Genomic DNA, 19,388 nt, shown 5'->3' on the forward strand with positions numbered 1-19,388 from the left:
TTGTTACGTGTTATATGCATGCACATGAGCTTGGGTACATGTGCTTGTACATACATACTTATACATGTGTATATATGCATGAGAGAGAGAATGAATGGTCCTGCCTCAGTCTGGAGTCCATAAAGGTCAGCGCACTCCAGGCTCCAGGAGGAAGAGCTGTGCAATTGCTCTATTGGACCTAGTGACTGAGTGGGACTAAAACCAAACAGAGGTTCAGTGGGTGGTGCCCTCAGAGCACTGTGCTGGGCAGTGACAGAAGCTCAGAAGACAGATCTGTCCCAGAGCTTCCTTTGCTCTGCGGTGCCTCTTAGGTCCCAGATGAAGATCTTACCGAGTGTGCTTGTGCTTTTTGGCTTCTGTGCATAATAATACCGCACTGACAGTTAGGGTTAGGGAAGATGGACCCTGAGCTGCTGGCACAATGAGGTTGGAGTTTCTGCAAATGAAATTGCAGAGAGTAGATAGTGCCGGCTGTGGCCTTCTGGAACTAAAGCTGACTGGATTCTTCCCAGCGTCCCTCTGTAAGTCTTCCTACAGGGGGACTGTCAACACTGTCTTTGGTCCTTCGCTTGCTATAGAAGGAACCCCTAAAAGCTAAGACCTGTCCACTTGAATTCCACTATCCATCAGTCCAGCCCTCCTTAAAGGGGAACAATAATAATTAAAAAAAATTCAATGTAAAAGTGGACAGCAGGGAGTGATAGCAATCTCTCTAAGGTGGAAATTGAAGACGCTGCTCCTGAGAGTGTCTGTTTTCCTCAGGAAGCATGAGGGATGCTGAGCAATCTCTCTGAAGGCTCCTTTCCAGCAGAGGACAGCAGGTAGTTTGGCTTTTCTTGCCCTTGTGTAGTGATGAGGGGAAAATGGTCCATGGCTTTTAGCTGATGAGTCCACTTTGCAAGCCTGCAAGTGCCCGCCTTCTCTGCACTCCCCGGTGGGTCGGGAGACACGCGCTTAAATCAGAGGCCCGTGCGCACTAGCATCTCCCCTTGCTTGCCACATCTGTAGCAACACCGTGAGGAGAGGCCTCATTTTTCTCCTTCTACCAGCATCTGCCACTTCTTAAAAGCACCGTGAAATAAAAGGCGTCTGTGTGTGGAGGTGAACCTCAGGGGGCCTCTGGGAGTGGATGCGTTTGCTTTTCTAAATCACTGACATTGCAAGTTGGAACTGAGGGCTGAGAAGAGAAGCCACACTTGGTGCCTGATGTACAGAGACATAGGAAACCCAATGAGCCAGAATGGTCCCCATGGGGGACGGAGGCAGGGTTGACATTTTTGTGGTCCTCACTTAGCCCTCTCCTAACTCCTGCTGGGGCTACATGGGCCAAGGAGGAAGCTGAATAAATTAGACTTAACTCCAAACATTTCAAAGAGCTGTTGGGAAATGGACCAAATTTCACAAATTTCTAGGGCAAGTTAGTATCATGCAGTTTGATGAATATTATTAAGGAAACGAATCATCTCCTTCCCTCCCTCGCTTCCTCCCTCCTTCTTCCCTCCTTCTCTTTCTTCTTTCATTTTCTTTTCTTTTCTTTTCTTTCTTTCTTCCTTCCTTCCTTCCTTCCTTCCTTCCTTCCTTCCTTCCTTCCTTCCTTCCTTCCTTTCTTCTTTCTTTCTTTCTTTCTTTCTTTCTTTCTTTCTTTCTTTCTTTCTTTCTTTCTTTCTTTCTTTCTTTCTTTCTTCCTTCCTTCCTTCCTTCCTTCCTTCCTTCCTTCCTTCCTTCCTTCCTTCCTTCCTTTTTCTTTCCTTCCCTCCTTCCTTTTAATCTCTGTCTCTGCCTAAATGTGTCTCTGTCTCTTTCTCTGCCTCTGCCTCTTTCTGTCTCTCTCTCTCTCTGTCTCTCTCTCCACTCACCTCTCTCTTTCCATGGTTTTGTATATGAGCTCACATGTGTGTGTGCCTTACCATCAGGAATGCTGGGCTTACGGATACACCTGATATGATTCCAGGGATTCAAACTGAGATCTTCACTTTTGCAGCGGAAGTACTTTACCCACTAAGCGATCTCCCCAGCCCAAGGTGTAGCACAAACTGGCCTCAAGCTCATCCTCTGAAGCTTCTGCCTCAGTGTATCCTGGGGGTGTGCATCACCATGACTGGCCACATTATTTTTAGAAGCATGATGTGATGGTTAATTTTTTTCTAATTTTTTAATTAATCATTTTATTCATTTACATTTCAAATGATACCCCTTTACTAGTTACCCCTCCACAACTGCCCTATTCTATCCCCCTCTAACCCCTCCCCTTTGCCTCTATGAAGGTGCTCCTCCACCCACTCAACCACTCTTGCCTCACCACTCTAGCATCCCCCTAGGCTGGGGCATCAAGCCTCCATAGGACCAAGGGCGTCTCCCCTTCCATTGATGCCAGATAAGGCCATCCTCTGCTACATATGTATCTGGAGCCATGGATCCCTCCATGTATATTCTTTGGTTGGTGGTTTAGTCCCTGGGAGCTCTGGGTGGTTCAGTTAGTTGATATTGTTCTACCTATGGGGTTGCAATCCCCTTTAGCTCCTTTAGTCCTCCCCTAAACTCTTCCATTGGGGTCCCTGGGCTCATTCCAATGGTTGGCTGTGAGTATCTGCATCTGTATTGCTCAGGTGCTGGTAGAACCTCCCAGGGAGCAGCCATGCCAGGCTCCTGTCACCAAGCACTTCTTGGCATCAGCAATAGCGTAAGGAATTGGAGTCTGCAGATGGGATGGATCCCTATATGATGGTCTCTGGATGGCCTTTTTGCAAGGTATGATGATCATATTCAACTTCCTCCTCCTAACTCCTCCTGGGTCTACCCCCTTCCCTACCCATCCAAAATTTGATAGTCAACTTGATTAGATTAAGGAACATTTAGGTTAGCGGAACACACTCTGGATGTTCCTATGAGAACATCTCCAGAGATGATGACCACACCAGGGCTCCAACCTGACAATTGGAGTAATTATTTTTTTTTTCCTTTAAATTTATTTTTATTTCATGTTCATTGCTGTATGGCCTGCATGCATGTGTGAAGGCATCAGATCCCCTGGAACTGGAGTTATAGACAACTGTGAGCTACCATGTGGGAGTTGGGACTTGGATCCTCTGGAAGAATAGCCAGTGCTCTTAATCTCTGAGCCATCTCTCTAGCCCTGGAATAATTCTTAATGGATTTGAAACACCATGGACTCGTTGGAAGTGGTAGAAAATAGAAGATGGAGCCTTTGGAAACAAGAAGTCACTGGAGGTGTGTCCTTAGGGTTCCATTGCCTTCTTGTTTTATCTCTGCCTTCTGCTTCCCGATAACCATGATGTGAACAGCTACCTTGCCTTCCTTGTCCAGTAGGTCTGACATTTCTGAAAATGTAGCCCCAGACAAACCCTTCCTCATGTAAGCTGCCTTTGTCAGGTGTTTTATCACAGCAAAATGCAAACCACCAACACACAGATAAACTAAACATGTGCATATGCGTTTCTATAAAACCACAGTTAACATTATCTAGGGGTTTGTTTGAGCTAAATAAAACATAGAATATTTCATGTAAAAATAAGATGTAATAAAATAATATACATATGTATATTAAAGGGATCTGGTCCTAATAGAGTTATCAAAGCATCAAATATTTCCTGTACTCAGAGGAAGTCTCTAGTGGAAACACAAACACATACCGTGCTTACCAAGGCTCGGCTCCAACCCTCTTTTGTTTCTTGTAGGTGAGGCTACACTTATGATCTAATCATCAAAGTTAGAAAAAAAATGAACATTTACCAAGTGCTGGCTGTATTCCAGGCCTGTGTAGAGGATGTTCACTAAGACAGTGAGGTCACTGGGAGGAAGTAGTGAGCCTTTAACCACATGAGTGTTTAGCCTATTAGTCTAAACCCGCAGACTGAACACTTTCCTACCCTAAAGTTTTTAGAAAAAAAGTGTGTGTGTGTGTGTGTGTGTGTGTGTGTGGTGTGATAGGAACTTTCTTTGCAAGCTTGAAGACCATGTAAACCTGGTGCAGTATTGCACATCTGTAATCTCAGTATTCCTAAAGTGAGATGGAAGGCTGAGAGAAGAGAATCCCAAGCCCATGGACCAGTGAGTCTGGTATACACAGCCATGAACAACAAAGAAGATGGTCTGTCTCAAACAAAGTGGAGGGTGAGGGTGATGCTGAGGTTGTCTTCTGATCCTTGTAGGTATACTGTGTGCTTATATACGCATATACATATACATGCACACACATGTACACACCATACTTACAAATAAATAAATAAGTCAATACATAAATGGTCTTCTGAGCTTGCAGGTATACTGTGTGCCTGTACACACATATACATATACATGCACATACATATACACAACATACTTACAGACACATAAATAGGTAAGTAAATAAACAAACGGTCTTCTGATCTCTACAGGGGTACTGTATGCCTATGCACACACATGCATGCACACACATATGCACACACATCCTACACATAAATAAACAAATAAGGGAAGATTTAAAATGGAAAAAAGTTTGGAAGAATCTATGTATGGTATGCACACAAATGTATATAAGATGTATGCATGTTACAATAGTAGAATATAACATCATTTAAGTGAGAAGGTGAGAGTCCTTGGTTTTTCTCTTGGATCATCATGATGCAGTGGTGTCAATGGTTCCAAGGAGGTGTGGGCATCTGCCTTGTCCTGGGCATGCACAGTGGTGACAGAGGTGACTGGAGCTGTGGGTCCTAGTGAAGGGCTGAGCAATGGAATTTATAAGTTAATTGACACTACATTGGCCCCTGGCTATGTTGCAAAATTTGAGTTTCTTTCTCACCCAAGTTGCAGACGAAGGCAAAAAAAGAGCTAGTTTGAGCTTGCCTCTACCCCACAGAATTCTCATTTGCTTTCTCTTTGGTTCCATTTTCCAGCCTGGGATATAGGGAATGTCTGACCTATTAAAACAGAGCAAAGTGCTATGGCAATTAAATAGCTAATTTTAGACCCCGGACTACTTTTCTGCCAATGACCTGAGCAATTCAGACTGAGGTTTTGGAGGTGTCTGGTGAATTGTAGCTGTGATTAACTCCCATCCATCCCCACTACACTCAAGATGCCTGGGCCAAGCTGGCCTGGGCCAGAGCTTAGCCAGAAGGAACCCGGGTTGCATTGTTTATGGACAAAAGGAAAATATATAGTTTCTTACAGTCTGTGGTGATTTCATATGGAGAGTTGACTCTGGCATCTCCACAGGGGGATGTGCTCACGTAGAGATGGAAGAGGATGTTTTCTCGCAGCCTGTAACCTCCTTCCTTTAAACGTATGAATATTGATCTCTCGGGGTCCTCTTGATGCTTGCTATGGACACAAAGAGGACGTAGGTCACTGATAAGAAAACAAATGAAGACGTTCCAACAGGAGCTTGCTTTTATCTTGTTTCGTAGGGTTACCAGTTCCCCGGATTTTACTTCTTGTATGCATCATATGCTGCTTGTCCCTTGCATGAACATTTTAGAAACAGGTCACAAACTCAATCAGCAGAACTGTTTCCATCTCCACCCTCCCTGATCATTCACCCCTCCCCCCCCCCATGCATGTGTGGTTTTTGTATGTGTAGGTCAGAGGACAACCTCAGTTGTTATTCCTCAGTTGTCAGATGACATCCAGACATCCACTTTTTTTTGACACAGGGTCTCTCGTTGTTCTGGAACTCACTAATTAGGCTAGGATGGCTAATGAGCTCCTGGGGTCTGCCTCCTCCTCCTCAGCTCTGGAATTATAAGCATGTGCCACTATGCCTGGCTGTGTTTGTTTGTTTGTTCAAGCATGAATTCTGAGTGTCATACTCTGGTCTTCATTCTGTATGACTATTTAACTTTACAAATTGAACGATCTCTTCAGCTACTAGGCTGTTTTATCTTTTATAAGCCAGTTATCTACCATAAACCATAATCCTCTGTGCTTGCAAGGCCCCATTCATGGAGTGTCCTGGGGCACCACTGACTAAAGTAGTTTTAGTGGGTACCAATGCGTACAGTAGAGGGAAGAGGGATTTTAAACAGTGTCTGAGCTTAGGCACCATCAGACTAGGTGGAAACAGCAAACAATGCAGAATTGGCTTTTCTTTGCATCCAGGGCAGATCTAGAACAAACCAATGCCTCCTGACCTTGGAGCTTTGTATTCCTATTGCTCCAGGAAAACCTTCTTTATAGTCCCTAACCACACATCTCAGCAGCCTGGCCTCCCAAGGAAGTGATGATACAAAGTAGGCATTGAACAACTGAGCTGTGCTTGTTCTCCTGGGCTCCTTGCAAGCCTCTGGAAGTTTATTTTCTGCCATTTTTTGCTATTTATACACATTCTACCCCATTGGTGATGGATTCTGTGCTGCAGGGCCTTGAGATCTCACATGCAGATGAATAGACATGCTCTCCCCAGGAAACCTTGAGGTTATGACAAGCTCATTTGCTGCCACATCCTTCTGCCCAAGTGGACTCCTCCATCATGTATGGATCTTCTTCCATAGTCCCGGGAGTGACTGCACCCAGTCTTGGACCCAGTGCAGCGCCAGGCCCATTGAGGGAAACCTTACTTGTTCTCGAGGTCCTTTGCAACCACTGTTGGTACCCTCCTGCAGAACATTGGTGCGATGTGACTGTCTTTGACTTTTCCAGACAGTTGTGCAAGTGCCCAAAATGCTGCTAAATCTGGGCAGAGTTGGCCAAATTGTCTTCAGTGACAGAGACACATTCCAACTGAGCAGCTGGGTATTCAGTGGAAATCCTTCCCCACATTTGAGGGATTTCCAGTTTTCATCTCTTCCATTTGACCCTTCACCAGGCTTCCTGGAACGGATGTGGCAATAGTTCATGCTGCTGTGCACGGTCCAGGGGTTCAGATAAAAATTAATTGAGTGTATTAAGGCATTGCCTTTATTTGAGTCTGTTTGGGATATGTTTAGGCCTTTCTTCCCTTTGTGTGACTTCTGCACATGCTAACAAGGTCACATGAATGAGCCACTGACTAAAGCCTCTCTGAGATGCCATTATTAGTCGATTTGAGAAACCCTGTTTCAAAGGATAAGAAAGGGTGGATGGTAGATGCCAGGGAAGAACATTGTGCCAAAGAGAACCACAGCAATTAAACTCCTGTGACTAGCTTGGTTCAGGAATGTGTATGAAGTATCACAGGATCAAATCTACCCGTGCTTCTGCAGGAGTTTGATGTGTCATCCAGAGAGATTCCTGTTCATGGGGCAGCCTGCTTTTCCCTAATGGCTGCCACGATGACATCAGAAACTCCAGTATTGGAGCATATTTCTTAGTACCTCTTTACTCCAGAAAGTCCTTATTAAAATGTGTATGGGAGACTTGAGAGATAGCTTGGAAAACATAAGGATCCTGGTTTGCTCCCTAGAACCTATGTAAAATAAGACCTAGGTTTGTTGGAATGTGCTTTTGATCCTATTGCTGGGGGTGGGCAGAGAGACAGGGCCAATTCCTGTGCCTTGCCAGCCAATCAGCTTACCTTATTTGGGGAGTTTCAGGTCAGCGAGAGTTGTCCTGTCTCAAAACAAACAAGGTAGATGGCTTCTGAGGAATGACATCTGAGGTTATTCTATTACCTCCACATGCACACATACACATACACAAGCACACATATGCACACACATGTATATGCACACATAAAATGTGTGTGTGTGTGTACCAGGAAAGAGGTGAGATATTGAAGAGGTGAATATTGATTTTAGTCACATTGACATCTAGAAGTCTAGAGAATGGGACATATTTGGTAATGTGAGTATGTGAGAAAGAAGAACAAAGGTCATCAGAACAGAGTGGCTTGACCTTGTAGGACAAGGCCTACAAATAGTGAACATCTATATCAAGATTGCCATTGCGTATTTTGTAAGAGCAGCTTTGCCTTTGGTGTGCACAATGGAAACAGCCTGGCCTGGAGATGGGGACGAGGGACACGAAGTAAACCAACAGTCCACTTATGAGCCTGGCCCCTGAGAAATGGCCCTAGCTCAACACGAAGAACACTACACTGTCTAAGAAACTGTGCTGGCTGAGAAATTCCTCAAACCAAACTGACCAGGGAGCAGAGGGGACCTTTTTCCCTTTGTAGAAGTAACTGAACTGTGAGCCCTGCTTGAGGTGGACACAATTTTGTCAGAATTGAGTAGAGGTGTCAGTGTCAACCGGGCACCTTCTCATGGCTGAAATGAAACTTTCACCAGAGAGCAAGCACATCGATCCAAGTCATCCCACACTGTACCAAACACGCGTTCAATTCAATCAATGGAATTACAGTTCCAGAGAGCAATGTCTCCCGTTTCCCAAGAGATAGTGAAGTCATTGTTTTCTTCCTTTCTTCTCTTTCTCCCCTCTACTCTTCTTTGCGCCCTTTCTCCTTTTTTTCCTATTGCATCTTTTTTTTTTTTTTTGTCCTGGCCTCTCCCTTCTTGAGTGGTTGCTCTTTTTGAAAAAACAAACAAACAAACAAACAAACAACCAAAACCCTCAACTCTATGTGATCTGTATTATGAACTGTATTGTTGTCTTTTTCCATTGAAGTTTATAATTTGAGTAGCTGGCTATAGAAACAGCGTACTGAAGGTATGGAAGGCCCAGGGATGGCTGTGCTTGCTGGTCTTGCTGACACTTGAGTTTCATAAAAGACGTTGTTGTTTGAGGGATGTTGTAGTAGTTGCCCAGATGCTTTAATTGAAAAATAATCCAAACTGAATGAGTTGTGGCAAGGTGTATTTCTATGTATACACCTGCGAACTTCTGTGTGATGCTGGTGGTTATTGTTGGTATGTGTAACCTATAGGCAAACAGGGTATTTCTTGAAGTAAGATGTTGTGTATAATGTAGACATCTAGAAATTTAACACTTCAAGGTCTGTGTGGTACTCAAAGGGTGTTCCAAGTCTGAATAAAAACAGATAGTATGTGGTACACAGTCACTTGCTATGTATGAGGTCTGCCAAGATAAGTGGATGACATGCTCTGAGCTGGCTGTTGGTCTCCTTTCCACTACCTGGTTGCCTGGCTTCTCACTAACTAAGTGAGGTGTGTCAGTCCAGCCCATGCCAGGGGCCCCTTTACCTCAAGTGCAGCTCCAGCTGAGAGTAGAGGAAGTGAAGAAATGCCCGCCTGGCCACGATCTCCGCATGACAGTCGTTGACAACCAGCCCCTGGTCACTGATGTGCTCACCGCTGATACACTTGGTCCCAGAGGACAGAACGATGACCTGCGCTTGTTTGGTGTCCAAGCCTAGGGGACACAGAGGGTGCTCAGAACAGCTTAGGCTTCAAGGACCCCACTTGTAAGGGACTTTTCTTTTTTTTTTTTTCTTTCAAGAAGGAATGACAAATTATATTTGACAACATACATTTACTTTCTTACCCCTAGATTTTTTTCTCATATATTATGAGAGACTATGTTTGATAATTTACCATCAGGTTTCATGTTCCATAGTGAGTACAAGCTTCAACCAACCAAATAAAAAAAAATTTTTTTTTTGTTTGTTTTTTTTTGATTTTTAATATTTTTATTACATATTTTCCTCAATTACATTTCCAATGCTATCCCAAAAGTCCCCCATAGCGCCCCCCACTTCCCTACCCACCCATTCCCATTCTTTTGGCCCTGGCATTCCCCTATATTGGGGCATATAAAGTTTGCAAGTCCAATGGGCCTCTCTTTCCATTGATGGCCGACTAGGCCATCTTTCGATACATATGCAGCTAGAGACAAGAGCTCCGGGGTTCTGGTTAGTACATCATGTTGTTCCAACAATAGGGTTGCAGATCCCTTTAGCTCCTTGGGTACTTTCTCTAGCTTCTCCATTGGGAGCCCTGTGATACATCCAATAGCTGACTGTGAACATCCACTCCTGTGTTTGCTAGGCCCCGGCATCGTCTCACAAGAGACAGCTATATTTGGGTCCTTTCAGCAAAATCTTGCTAGTGTATGCAATGGTGTCAGCGTTTAGAAGCTGATTATGGGACGGATCCCTGGATACAGCAGTCTCTAAATGGTCCATCCTTTCATCACAGCTACGAACTTTGTCTCTGTAACTCCTTCCCTGGGTGTTTTGTTCCCAATTCTAAGAAGGTGCACAGTGTCCACACTTTGGTCTTCATTCTTCTTGAGTTTCATGCGTTTATCAAATTGTATCTTATATCTTGGGTATCCTAAGTTTTGGGCTAATATCCACTTATCAATGAATACATATTGTGTGAGTTCTTTTGTGATTGTGTTACTTCACTCAAGATGATGCCCTCCAGGTCCATCCATTTGGCTAGGAATTTCATAAATTCATTCTTTTTAATAGCTGAGTAGTACTCCATTGTGTAAATGTACCATAATTTCTGTATCCATTCCTCTGTTGAGGGACATCTGGGTTCTTTCCAGCTTCTGGCTATTATAAATAGGGCTGCTATGAACATAGTGGAGCATGTGTCCTTTTTACCGGTTGGGACATCTTCTGGATATATGCCCAGGAGAGGTATTGCTGGATCCTCCGGTAGTACTATGTCCAATTTTCAGAGGAACCGCCAGACTGATTTCCAGAGTGGTTGTACAAGCTTGCAATCCCACCAACAATGGAGGAGTGTTCCTCTTTCTCCACATCCTCGCCAGCATCTGCTGTCACCTGAATTTTTGATCTTAGCCATTCTGACTGGTGTGAGGTGGAATCTCAGGGTTGTTTTGATTTGCATTTCCCTGATGATTAAGGATGTTGAACATTTTTTCAGGTGTTTCTCTGCCATTCGGTATTCCTCAGGTGAGAATTCTTTGTTCAGTTCTGAGCCCCATTTTTTAATGGGGTTATTTGACTTTCTGGAGTCCACCTTCTTGAGTTCTTTATATATATTGGATATTAGTCCCTTATCTGATTTAGGATAGGTGAAGATCCTTTCCCAATCTGTTGGTGGTTTTTTTGTCTTATTGATGGTGTCTTTAGCCTTGCAGAAGCTTTGTAGTTTCATGAGGTCCCACTTGTCAATTCTCGATCTTACAGCACAAGCCATTACTGTTCTATTCAGGAATTTTTCCCCTGTGCCCATATCTTCAAGGCTTTTCCCCACTTTCTTCTCTATAAGTTTCAGTGTCTCTGGTTTTATGTGAAGTTCCTTGATCCACTTAGACTTGACCTTAGTACAAGGAGATAGGAATGGATCGATTCGCATTCTTCTACATGTTAACAACCAGTTGTGCCAGCACCATTTGTTGAAAATGCTGTCTTTCTTCCACTGGATGTTTTTAGCTCCCTTGTCGAAGATCAAGTGACCATAGGTGTGTGGGTTCATTTCTGGGTCTTCAATTCTATTCCATTGGTCTATTTGTCTGTCACTATACCAGTACCATGCAGTTTTTATCACAATTGCTCTGTAGTAGAGCTTTAGGTCCGGCATGGTGATTCCACCAGAGGTTCTTTTATCCTTGAGAAGAGTTTTTGCTATCCTAGGTTTTTTGTTATTCCAGATGAATTTGCAGATTGCACTTTCTAATTCGTTGAAGAATTGATTTGGAATTTTGATGGGGATTGCATTGAATCTGTAGATTGCTTTTGGCAAGATAGCCATTTTTACAATGTTGATCCTGCCAATCCATGAGCATGGGAGATCTTTCCATCTTCTGAGATCTTCTATAATTTCTTTCTTCAGAGACTTGAAGTTTTTATTATACAGATCTTTCACTTCCTTAGTTAGAGTCACGCCAAGATATTTTATATTATTTGTGACTATTGAGAAGGGTGTTGTTTCCCTAATTTCTTTCTCAGCCTGTTTATTCTTTGTGTAGAGAAAGGCCATTGATTTGTTTGAGTTAATTTTATATCCAGCTACTTCACCGAAGCTGTTTATCAGGCTTAGGAGTTCTCTGGTGGAATTTTTAGGGTCACTTATATATACTATCATATCATCTGCAAAAAGTGATATTTTGACTTCATCTTTTCCAATTTGTATCCCTTTGATCTCCTTTTGTTGTCGAATTGCTCTGGCTAGGACTTCAAGTACAATGTTGAATAGGTATGGAGAAAGTGGACAGCCTTGTCTAGTCCCTGATTTTAGAGGGATTGCTTCAAGCTTCTCACCATTTACTTTGATGTTGGCTACTGGTTTGCTGTAGATTGCTTTTATCATGTTTAGGTATGGGCCTTGAATTCCTGATCTTTCCAAGACTTTTATCATGAATGGGTGTTGGATCTTGTCAAATGCTTTTTCCGCATCTAACGAGATGACCACGTGGTTTTTGTCTTTGAGTTTGTTTATATACTGGATTACGTTGATGGATTTCCGTATATTGAACCATCCCTGCATCCCTGGGATGAAACCTACTTGGTCAGGATGGATGATTGTTTTGATGTGTTCTTGGATTCGGTTAGCAAGAACTTTATTGAGGATTTTTGCATCAGTATTCATAAGGGATATTGGTCTGAAGTTTTCTATCTTTGTTGGGTCTTTTTGTGGTTTAGGTATCAGAGTAATTGTGGCTTCATAGAATGAGTTTGGTAGAGTACCTTCTGTTTCTATTTTGTGGAATAGTTTGTGAAGAACTGGGATTAGATCTTCTTTGAAGGTCTGATAGAACTCTGCAGTAAACCCATCTGGTCCTGGGCTTTTTTTAGTTGGGAGACTATTAATGACTGCTTCTATTTCTTTGGGGGATATAGGGCTGTTTAGATCATTAACCTGATCTTGATTCAACTTTGGTACCTGGTATCTGTCTAGGAACTTCTCCATTTCATCCAGGTTCTCCAGTTTTGTTGAGTATAGTCTTTGGTAGAAGGATCTGATGGTGTTTTGGATGTCTTCAGGATCTGTTGTTATGTCTCCTTTTTCATTTCTGATTTTGTTAATTAGGATGCTTTCCCTGTGCCCTCTAGTGAGTCTGGCTAAGGGTTTATCTATCTTGTTGATCTTCTCAAAGAACCAGCTCCTTGATTGGTTGATTCTTTGAATAGTTTTTCTTGTTTCCACTTGGTTGATTTCACCCCTGAGTTTGATTATTTCCTGCCGTCTACTCCTCTTGGGTGAATTTGCTTCCTTTTGTTCTAGTGCTTTTAGGTGTGTTGTCAAGCTGCTAATGTGTGCTCTCTCTAGTTTCCTTTTGGAGGCACTCAAAGCTATGAGTTTTCCTCTTAGAAATGCTTTCATTGCGTCCCATAAGTTTGGGTATGTTGTGGCTTCATTTTCATTGAACTCTAAAAAGTCCTTAATTTCTTTCTTTATTCCTTCCTTGACCAAGGTATCATTGAGAAGAGTGTTGTTCAGTTTCCACGTGAAGGTTGGCTTTCTATTATTTATTTTGTTATTGAAGATCAGCCTTAGTCCATGGTGATCTGATAGGATGCATGGGACAATTTCAATATTTTTGTATCTGTTGAGGCCTGTTTTGTGACCAATTATGTGGTCAATTTTGGAATAGGTACCATGTGGTGCTGAGAAGAAGGTATATCCTTTTGTTTTAGGATATAATGTTCTGTAGATATCTGCCAGATCCATTTGATTCATAATTTCTCTTAGTTTCTCTGTGTCCCTGTTTAGTTTCTGTTTCCATGATCTGTCCATTGGTGAAAGTGGTGTGTTGAAGTCTCCCACTATTATTGTATGAGGTGCAATGTGTGCTTTGAGATTTACTAAAGTTTCTTTAATGAATGTGGCTGCCTTTGTATTTGGAGCATAGATATTCAGGATTGATATTTCCTCTTGGAGGATTTTACCTTTGATGAGTATGAAGTGTCCCTCCCTGTCTTTTTTAATGACTTTGGGTTGGAAGTCAATCTTATCAGATATTAGAATGGCTACTCCAGCTTGTTTCTTCATGCCATTTGCTTGGAAAATTGTTTTCCAGCCTTTCATTCTGAGGTAGTGTCTATCCTTTTCTCTGAGATGAGTTTCCTGTAAGCAGCAAAATGTTGAGTCTTGTTTGTGTAGCCAGTTTGTTAGTCTATGTCTTTTTATCGGGGAGTTGAGTCCATTGATATTAAGAGATATTAAGGAAAAGTAATTGTTGTTTCCTGTTATTTTTGTTGTTAAAGTTGGCATTTTGTTCTTGTGGCTGTCTTCTTTTAGGTTTGTTGAGGGATTATTTTCTTGTTGTTTCTAGGGCGTGGTTCCTGTCCTTGTATTGGTTTTTTTCTGTTATTATCCTTTGAAGGGCTGGATTCGTGGAGAGATAATGTGTGAATTTGGTTTTGTCGTGGAATACTTTGGTTTCTCCATCTATGTTAATTGAGAGTTTGGCTGGGTATAGTAGCCTGGGCTGGAATTTGTGTTCTTTTAGTGTCTGTATAACATCCGTCCAGGATCTTCTGGCTTTCATAGTCTCTGGTGAAAAATCTGGTGTAATTCTGATAGGCTTGCCTTTATATGTTACTTGGCCTTTTTCTCTTACTGCTTTTAGTATTCTATCTTTATTTAGAGCATTTGTTGTTCTGATTATTATGTGTCGGGAGGTATTTCTTTTCTGGTCCAGTCTATTTGGAGTTCTGTAGGCTTCTTGTATGTTCATGGGCATCTCTTTCTTTAGATTTGGGAAGTTTTCTTCTATAATTTTGTTGAAGATGTTTGCTGGTCCTTTGAGTTGAAAATCTTCATTCTCATCCACTCCTATTATCCGTAGGTTTGGTCTTCTCATTGTGTCCTGTATTTCTTGGATGTTTTGAGTTAGGTTCTTTTTGCATTTTACATTTTCCTTGATTGTTGTGCCGATGTTCTCTATGGAATCTTCTGCACCTGAGATTCTCTCTTCCATCTCTTGTATTCTGTTGCTGATGCTCGTATCTATGGTTCCAGATTTCTTTCCTAGGGTTTCTATCTCCAGTGTTGCCTCATTTTGGGTTTTCTTTATTGTGTCTACTTCCCTTTTTAGGTCTAGTATGGTTTTGTTCATTTCCATCATGTTTGGATGTGTTTTCCTGTTTTTCTGTAAGGACTTCTACCTGTTTGATTATGTTATCCTGTTTTTCTTTAAGGATTTGTAACTCTTTAGCAGTGTTCTCCTGCAATTCTTTAAGGGATTTTTGTGCTTCCTCTTTAGTGTCTTCTGCCTGTTTAGCAGTGTTCTCCTGTATTTCTTTAAGTGTGTTATTAAAGTCCTTCTTGAAGTCCCCTACCATCATCAGGAGATGTGCTTTTAGATCCGTGTCTAGCTTTTCCGGTGTGTTGGGGTGCCCTGGACTGGGCGAAGTGGGGGTGCTGGGTTCTGATGATGGTGAGTGGTCTTTGTTTCTGTTAGTAAGATTATTACGTTTACCTTTCGCCATCTGGTAATCTCTGGGGTTAGTTGTTATCGTTGTCACTGTTTAAAGATTGGAGCAGAAGCTGTGTTCCACTCACCAGCAGTCTCTAAATCCTGCGGCGGGGGTCGTGGGTAGCTGACGGTACCCCGGTGCTGGTCCAGCCGGAAGAGGCCTGTGGTCCTACTCAGGCCGGTTTTCTGCTTCCCTAACTAATGCAGTCTCTGGTCCCGCGTGCAATTGGATTGGAGCAGAAGCTGTGTTCCACTCTCCAGAAGTCTTAAGATCCTGTGGCGGGTGTTGTGGGTAGCTGGCGAGTGTCAGCCGACCCTGCGCCCCAGCTGCCCCGGTGCTTTTCTGACCGGAAGAGCGTAAAGGACTTTTCAACCTTCCTGTAGACACCAGTCTTGGTGCTTAAATGGTGACATCCATGGTAGTATGGTGATTAATCTTCATTTTGAACTTGACTATATTTAAAACCATATAGGAGACTTGTTAGACATGCCTCAGGGTATATTTATGTTTCCAACAATGACCAACTGATGGGAAAGTTTCTTTCTGAATGTGATAGCACCATCCTTTGGACTGGGAACCTTCATGGAACAAAAGAGGGTAAAGAAAAAGCAAGTGGAGTATTGTGGTGGTTTGAATATTCTTGGCCCAGGGAGTGGCACTATTTGGAGGTGTGGCCTTGTTGGAGAAAGTGTGTCACTGTGGGTGTGGGATTTTAGAATCTCATCCTAGCTGTCTGGAAACCAGTCTTCTCTTATTTGCCTTCAGAACAAGATGTTGAACTCTCAGCTTCTCCTGCACTATGCCTGCCTGGACACTGCCATGCTTCTGTTAATGGACAGAATATCTGAACTTGTGAGCTACCCCTAATTAAATGTTGTCCTTGTAAGAGTTGCCTTGGTCATGGTGTCTGTTCACAGCAGTAAAATCATAACTAAGACAAATATGGATAGTTCCCTTTTCTTACTTCCTAGCCCACTAAGATGCAAGATTCTCTGTCTTATGGACTGAAATCTCGCAAACCACAGTAAAAATAAATATTTCCTCCCATTTAATTGTTCTCATTGAACAATTGTACAGCCACGCAAAAGTCAGGTTCTGTTTTGATAGACATCATTCTGAGAGCCGGGACTAGGAACAGCATGGCCATCCTTGAGTTTTGCCCCAGTGGCTGCTGTTCTGGTAGGACATAAGGATTTTTTTGTTGTTGTTGTAGAATCTGTGGAAATATTGATATTAGAAAGAAAGAAGTGACAGTTGCATGCAAACCTATCTCTGGGGGGAGAAAAGGGAGCCAGTGCAGGGGCTCCTGCTGACACTTTAAGAGGTTGGGCTCTCAATCATGTGTGGCATAACAACATGAATTCAACATCCAGAAGTTTTCCCATAGGTCCCTGCCCTCCAGAATGACAGCTGTATCTTGAGAGAGAGAGAGAGAGAGAGAGAGAGAGAGAGAGAGAGAGAGAGAGAGAGTCACCGACTGGGAAGTGTTTGACACAGAACACAGTGAGGGCCCAAGAAGGAGTCCCAGCCTGGCCTCTGCCCTGCAGACACATTTGCATTTTTTTTGAAGAGGTGGCCCTAAGTGTGATTTGAATATCTGTTTGTCACAAGCTCATGCCTTTGAAAGCTCACTTCCTAGGTAGCAGTGCTGTTTGGGAAGGTTGTGGAAAACTTAGGAGGTAAATCCTCATTGGACGAAGTGGCTCACCAGGGACAGGATTGACATTTCATAACTGGCTGCATTTCCTAGTCACTGTTTGCTTTCTGACCATGGGCACAGCATTAACAGCCATCTCTTGCCAATATGTCTTCTTGCCTTTGGAACTGTAGGCCACAGCAAACCTGTCCTTTCTTATGTTGCTTCTTGTGAGGTAGTTTTCCACAACAATGGGAAAAGTTACTAAGATACAAGATGCTGGGGAGACACCTGGGCCTACTTGTGGTCTATGAACATTGGCTTTTATTTCCTTCAGCTTTCAGGATCCGTGTGAGTAGTGGGATTCAGATGACCTCATTCCTTCACCTTCTATCCAGAATGTGCTTCCCTTCTAAGTCCTGCTGACCCCTGACTTTTGTCTTAGTTGGCACACTCGGACACTGTGGGGACACCCGCCCTTTGAAGTCTAGTGCCTCAGTAGAGGTAACTGACTCAGTAGAGTACTGATGTCTTTAAATGTCAGTAGAGGTCTACCCTGAAGCTGAAACAAGGCTCAGTGGTTTGGAACACTAAAGAGTGTGTGTTTTATGAACATCTTGTACCTCGAGAGCAAGGTGAAAGTGGAATATAGCTATGGGGTCTTTGTTTAGGTTGCCCAGGGCACAGAAGTATGAAGGCTTGTGACATGGCACAGAGTCAAGCTCAGAACATGTCTGCTCTACGGTTACATTTCATAGTCTGGGGCTAGGGCTGAGGAATCAATGTCTGAAGGGAGAACCCCTCCTGTAGGTTGTCCTGTTTAGGGTTGCAGACCATATCAGCATGAAATGGTCAGTGCAGACAAAATGACCAGTCCCACTCTGAGGTTAGCACAACTGACAGCATCCTTGAGAAGGAGCTTTTAACTGTGCCCATGGCAGCTGCTTGAGATCTGGACTTGGCTCTGATCTCATTCCAGGGTGGGGGGTGGGGTGTGATTTAGGGGCACGTGTCTGTATGTGTGTCTTGAATCTTTAAATGTCTTTTCTCTTTGTATATGTTCATTGCACATGGCACTGTAACTACACAAGAAATATGTAAAATGATCAACTGTTTATACATATATTATAATACTTCCTGCTTACATTGATCTCTTCACCCTTCCTTCTCATCATCTGAGCCTCATGAGCGTCACCTTTTTTGGTAAGCATCCATTGTCTCACTTTCATGTATTCTTGTTTTGTTTTTGGTTTATTTTAAGACTCATTTGATCATGGATAGATGGATATCTGCTGGAGCATGGGCACTCACCAGTGGGCACGCCACGGAAGACAATGGCTTGTCATGGAGGCGCCAGCCCACTTGAGTCCCTCTCCCATCTATGATGGAATATTGACGGACCCACTCTTGTGCAGGTGGCTACAGCTGCTATGAGCTCATAGTGCAACGGCCATGTCAGGCCCAGAAGACATCACTTCACAGCTCTGCTTTCCATCATCTGGCTCATACAAAGGGCACTTTAATACAAGCAAATATTGTACATTGGATACGTTTCTCTATAAGCCCTACCTTCATGTTCCCATCCACTCCTATTACTGTCCTCTTTCTCCCTAGATATTTCCGATTTTATTTTTTGTCACATATATATGTATATGTATTGATACCTATTATTATATAGATACCAATTATTTTTATATAGAAAACTAAAGCCATATATATGTATATATACATATATCATACATGCATCACATAATATATGAACATGTATATGCATATACATGTACATATATGTAAATATATATTTAATATAATAAATACTATGTATGTGTGTATATACACATATATATGTATATATGATTTTAGGTGTCTATATAAAATTTTTATTTCCCAAATCTTACACCTAAGAATAATGCCACAAATTCATAATAACAATGGAAGTGCAGGGAGATTCACATTGGAAGTCCTAACGCTTTCTTCCTCCCACAGAAGCTACAGGGATAGACAGGAGGAAGCAGGTAGCACACTCAGCCCTTTCTGTGTCTGAGAGGAGAATCTCCCCCCCAACTCTGTGAGGTTGCATAGAGGCACCAAGGGAGCAGCTGCAAGTTATGTCCCACCTTGCTAGTCTATTTAGGGGTCGTACAACTGCAGATGCTTAGGGCTTATAAAACCCGAGAAGCATATCATTTTTTTGTGGAATGATTTATAGAACAGTGAAAGTGAGCTTCTGCCTGCGCCCAGTGGAAAGAATTATAACATCTCTGTCAGGATTGCCGGAGGCAGTTTGTAAGATACCTCCAGTTATCATCACTGTGGTTTAGATTCTCTCAATACATGGTGAGAGCAGAGCATTTTGAGGCTACACTTACTCAATGGCTACTTAAACAAAAATCTCTTCAAGGTGTTGAAGATATGACTCAATGGGCACACTGCTTGTTGTACAGATATGAGGATCAGCTCTGAGTTTGAACCCCAAAAAGCAACCCCAGCACTCCTTCAGTGAACCAGGAAGTG

The 19,388-nt window shown here is 42.7% G+C and overlaps 1 protein-coding gene across 1 annotated transcript in view; it reads right to left on the reverse strand.

Moving 5' to 3' along the window:
* Adarb2 (adenosine deaminase RNA specific B2 (inactive)) overlaps nt 1-19,388 on the reverse strand; it is a 571,813-nt gene that overhangs the window by 55,746 nt on the left and 496,679 nt on the right. Inside the window, exons 5-6 of the mRNA XM_021180400.2 lie at nt 9,081-9,249; nt 5,171-5,322 (exon numbers count right to left, since the gene is read on the reverse strand). Of these exons, the coding sequence (XP_021036059.1) occupies nt 5,171-5,322; nt 9,081-9,249 (321 nt within the window). The remainder of the gene's footprint in view (nt 1-5,170; nt 5,323-9,080; nt 9,250-19,388) is intronic.

The sequence above is a fragment of the Mus caroli genome, unplaced genomic scaffold (genome assembly GCF_978045245.1).
Source record: "Mus caroli unplaced genomic scaffold, Mus_caroli_1 scaffold_15, whole genome shotgun sequence".
Lineage (NCBI taxonomy): Eukaryota > Metazoa > Chordata > Mammalia > Rodentia > Muridae > Mus > Mus caroli.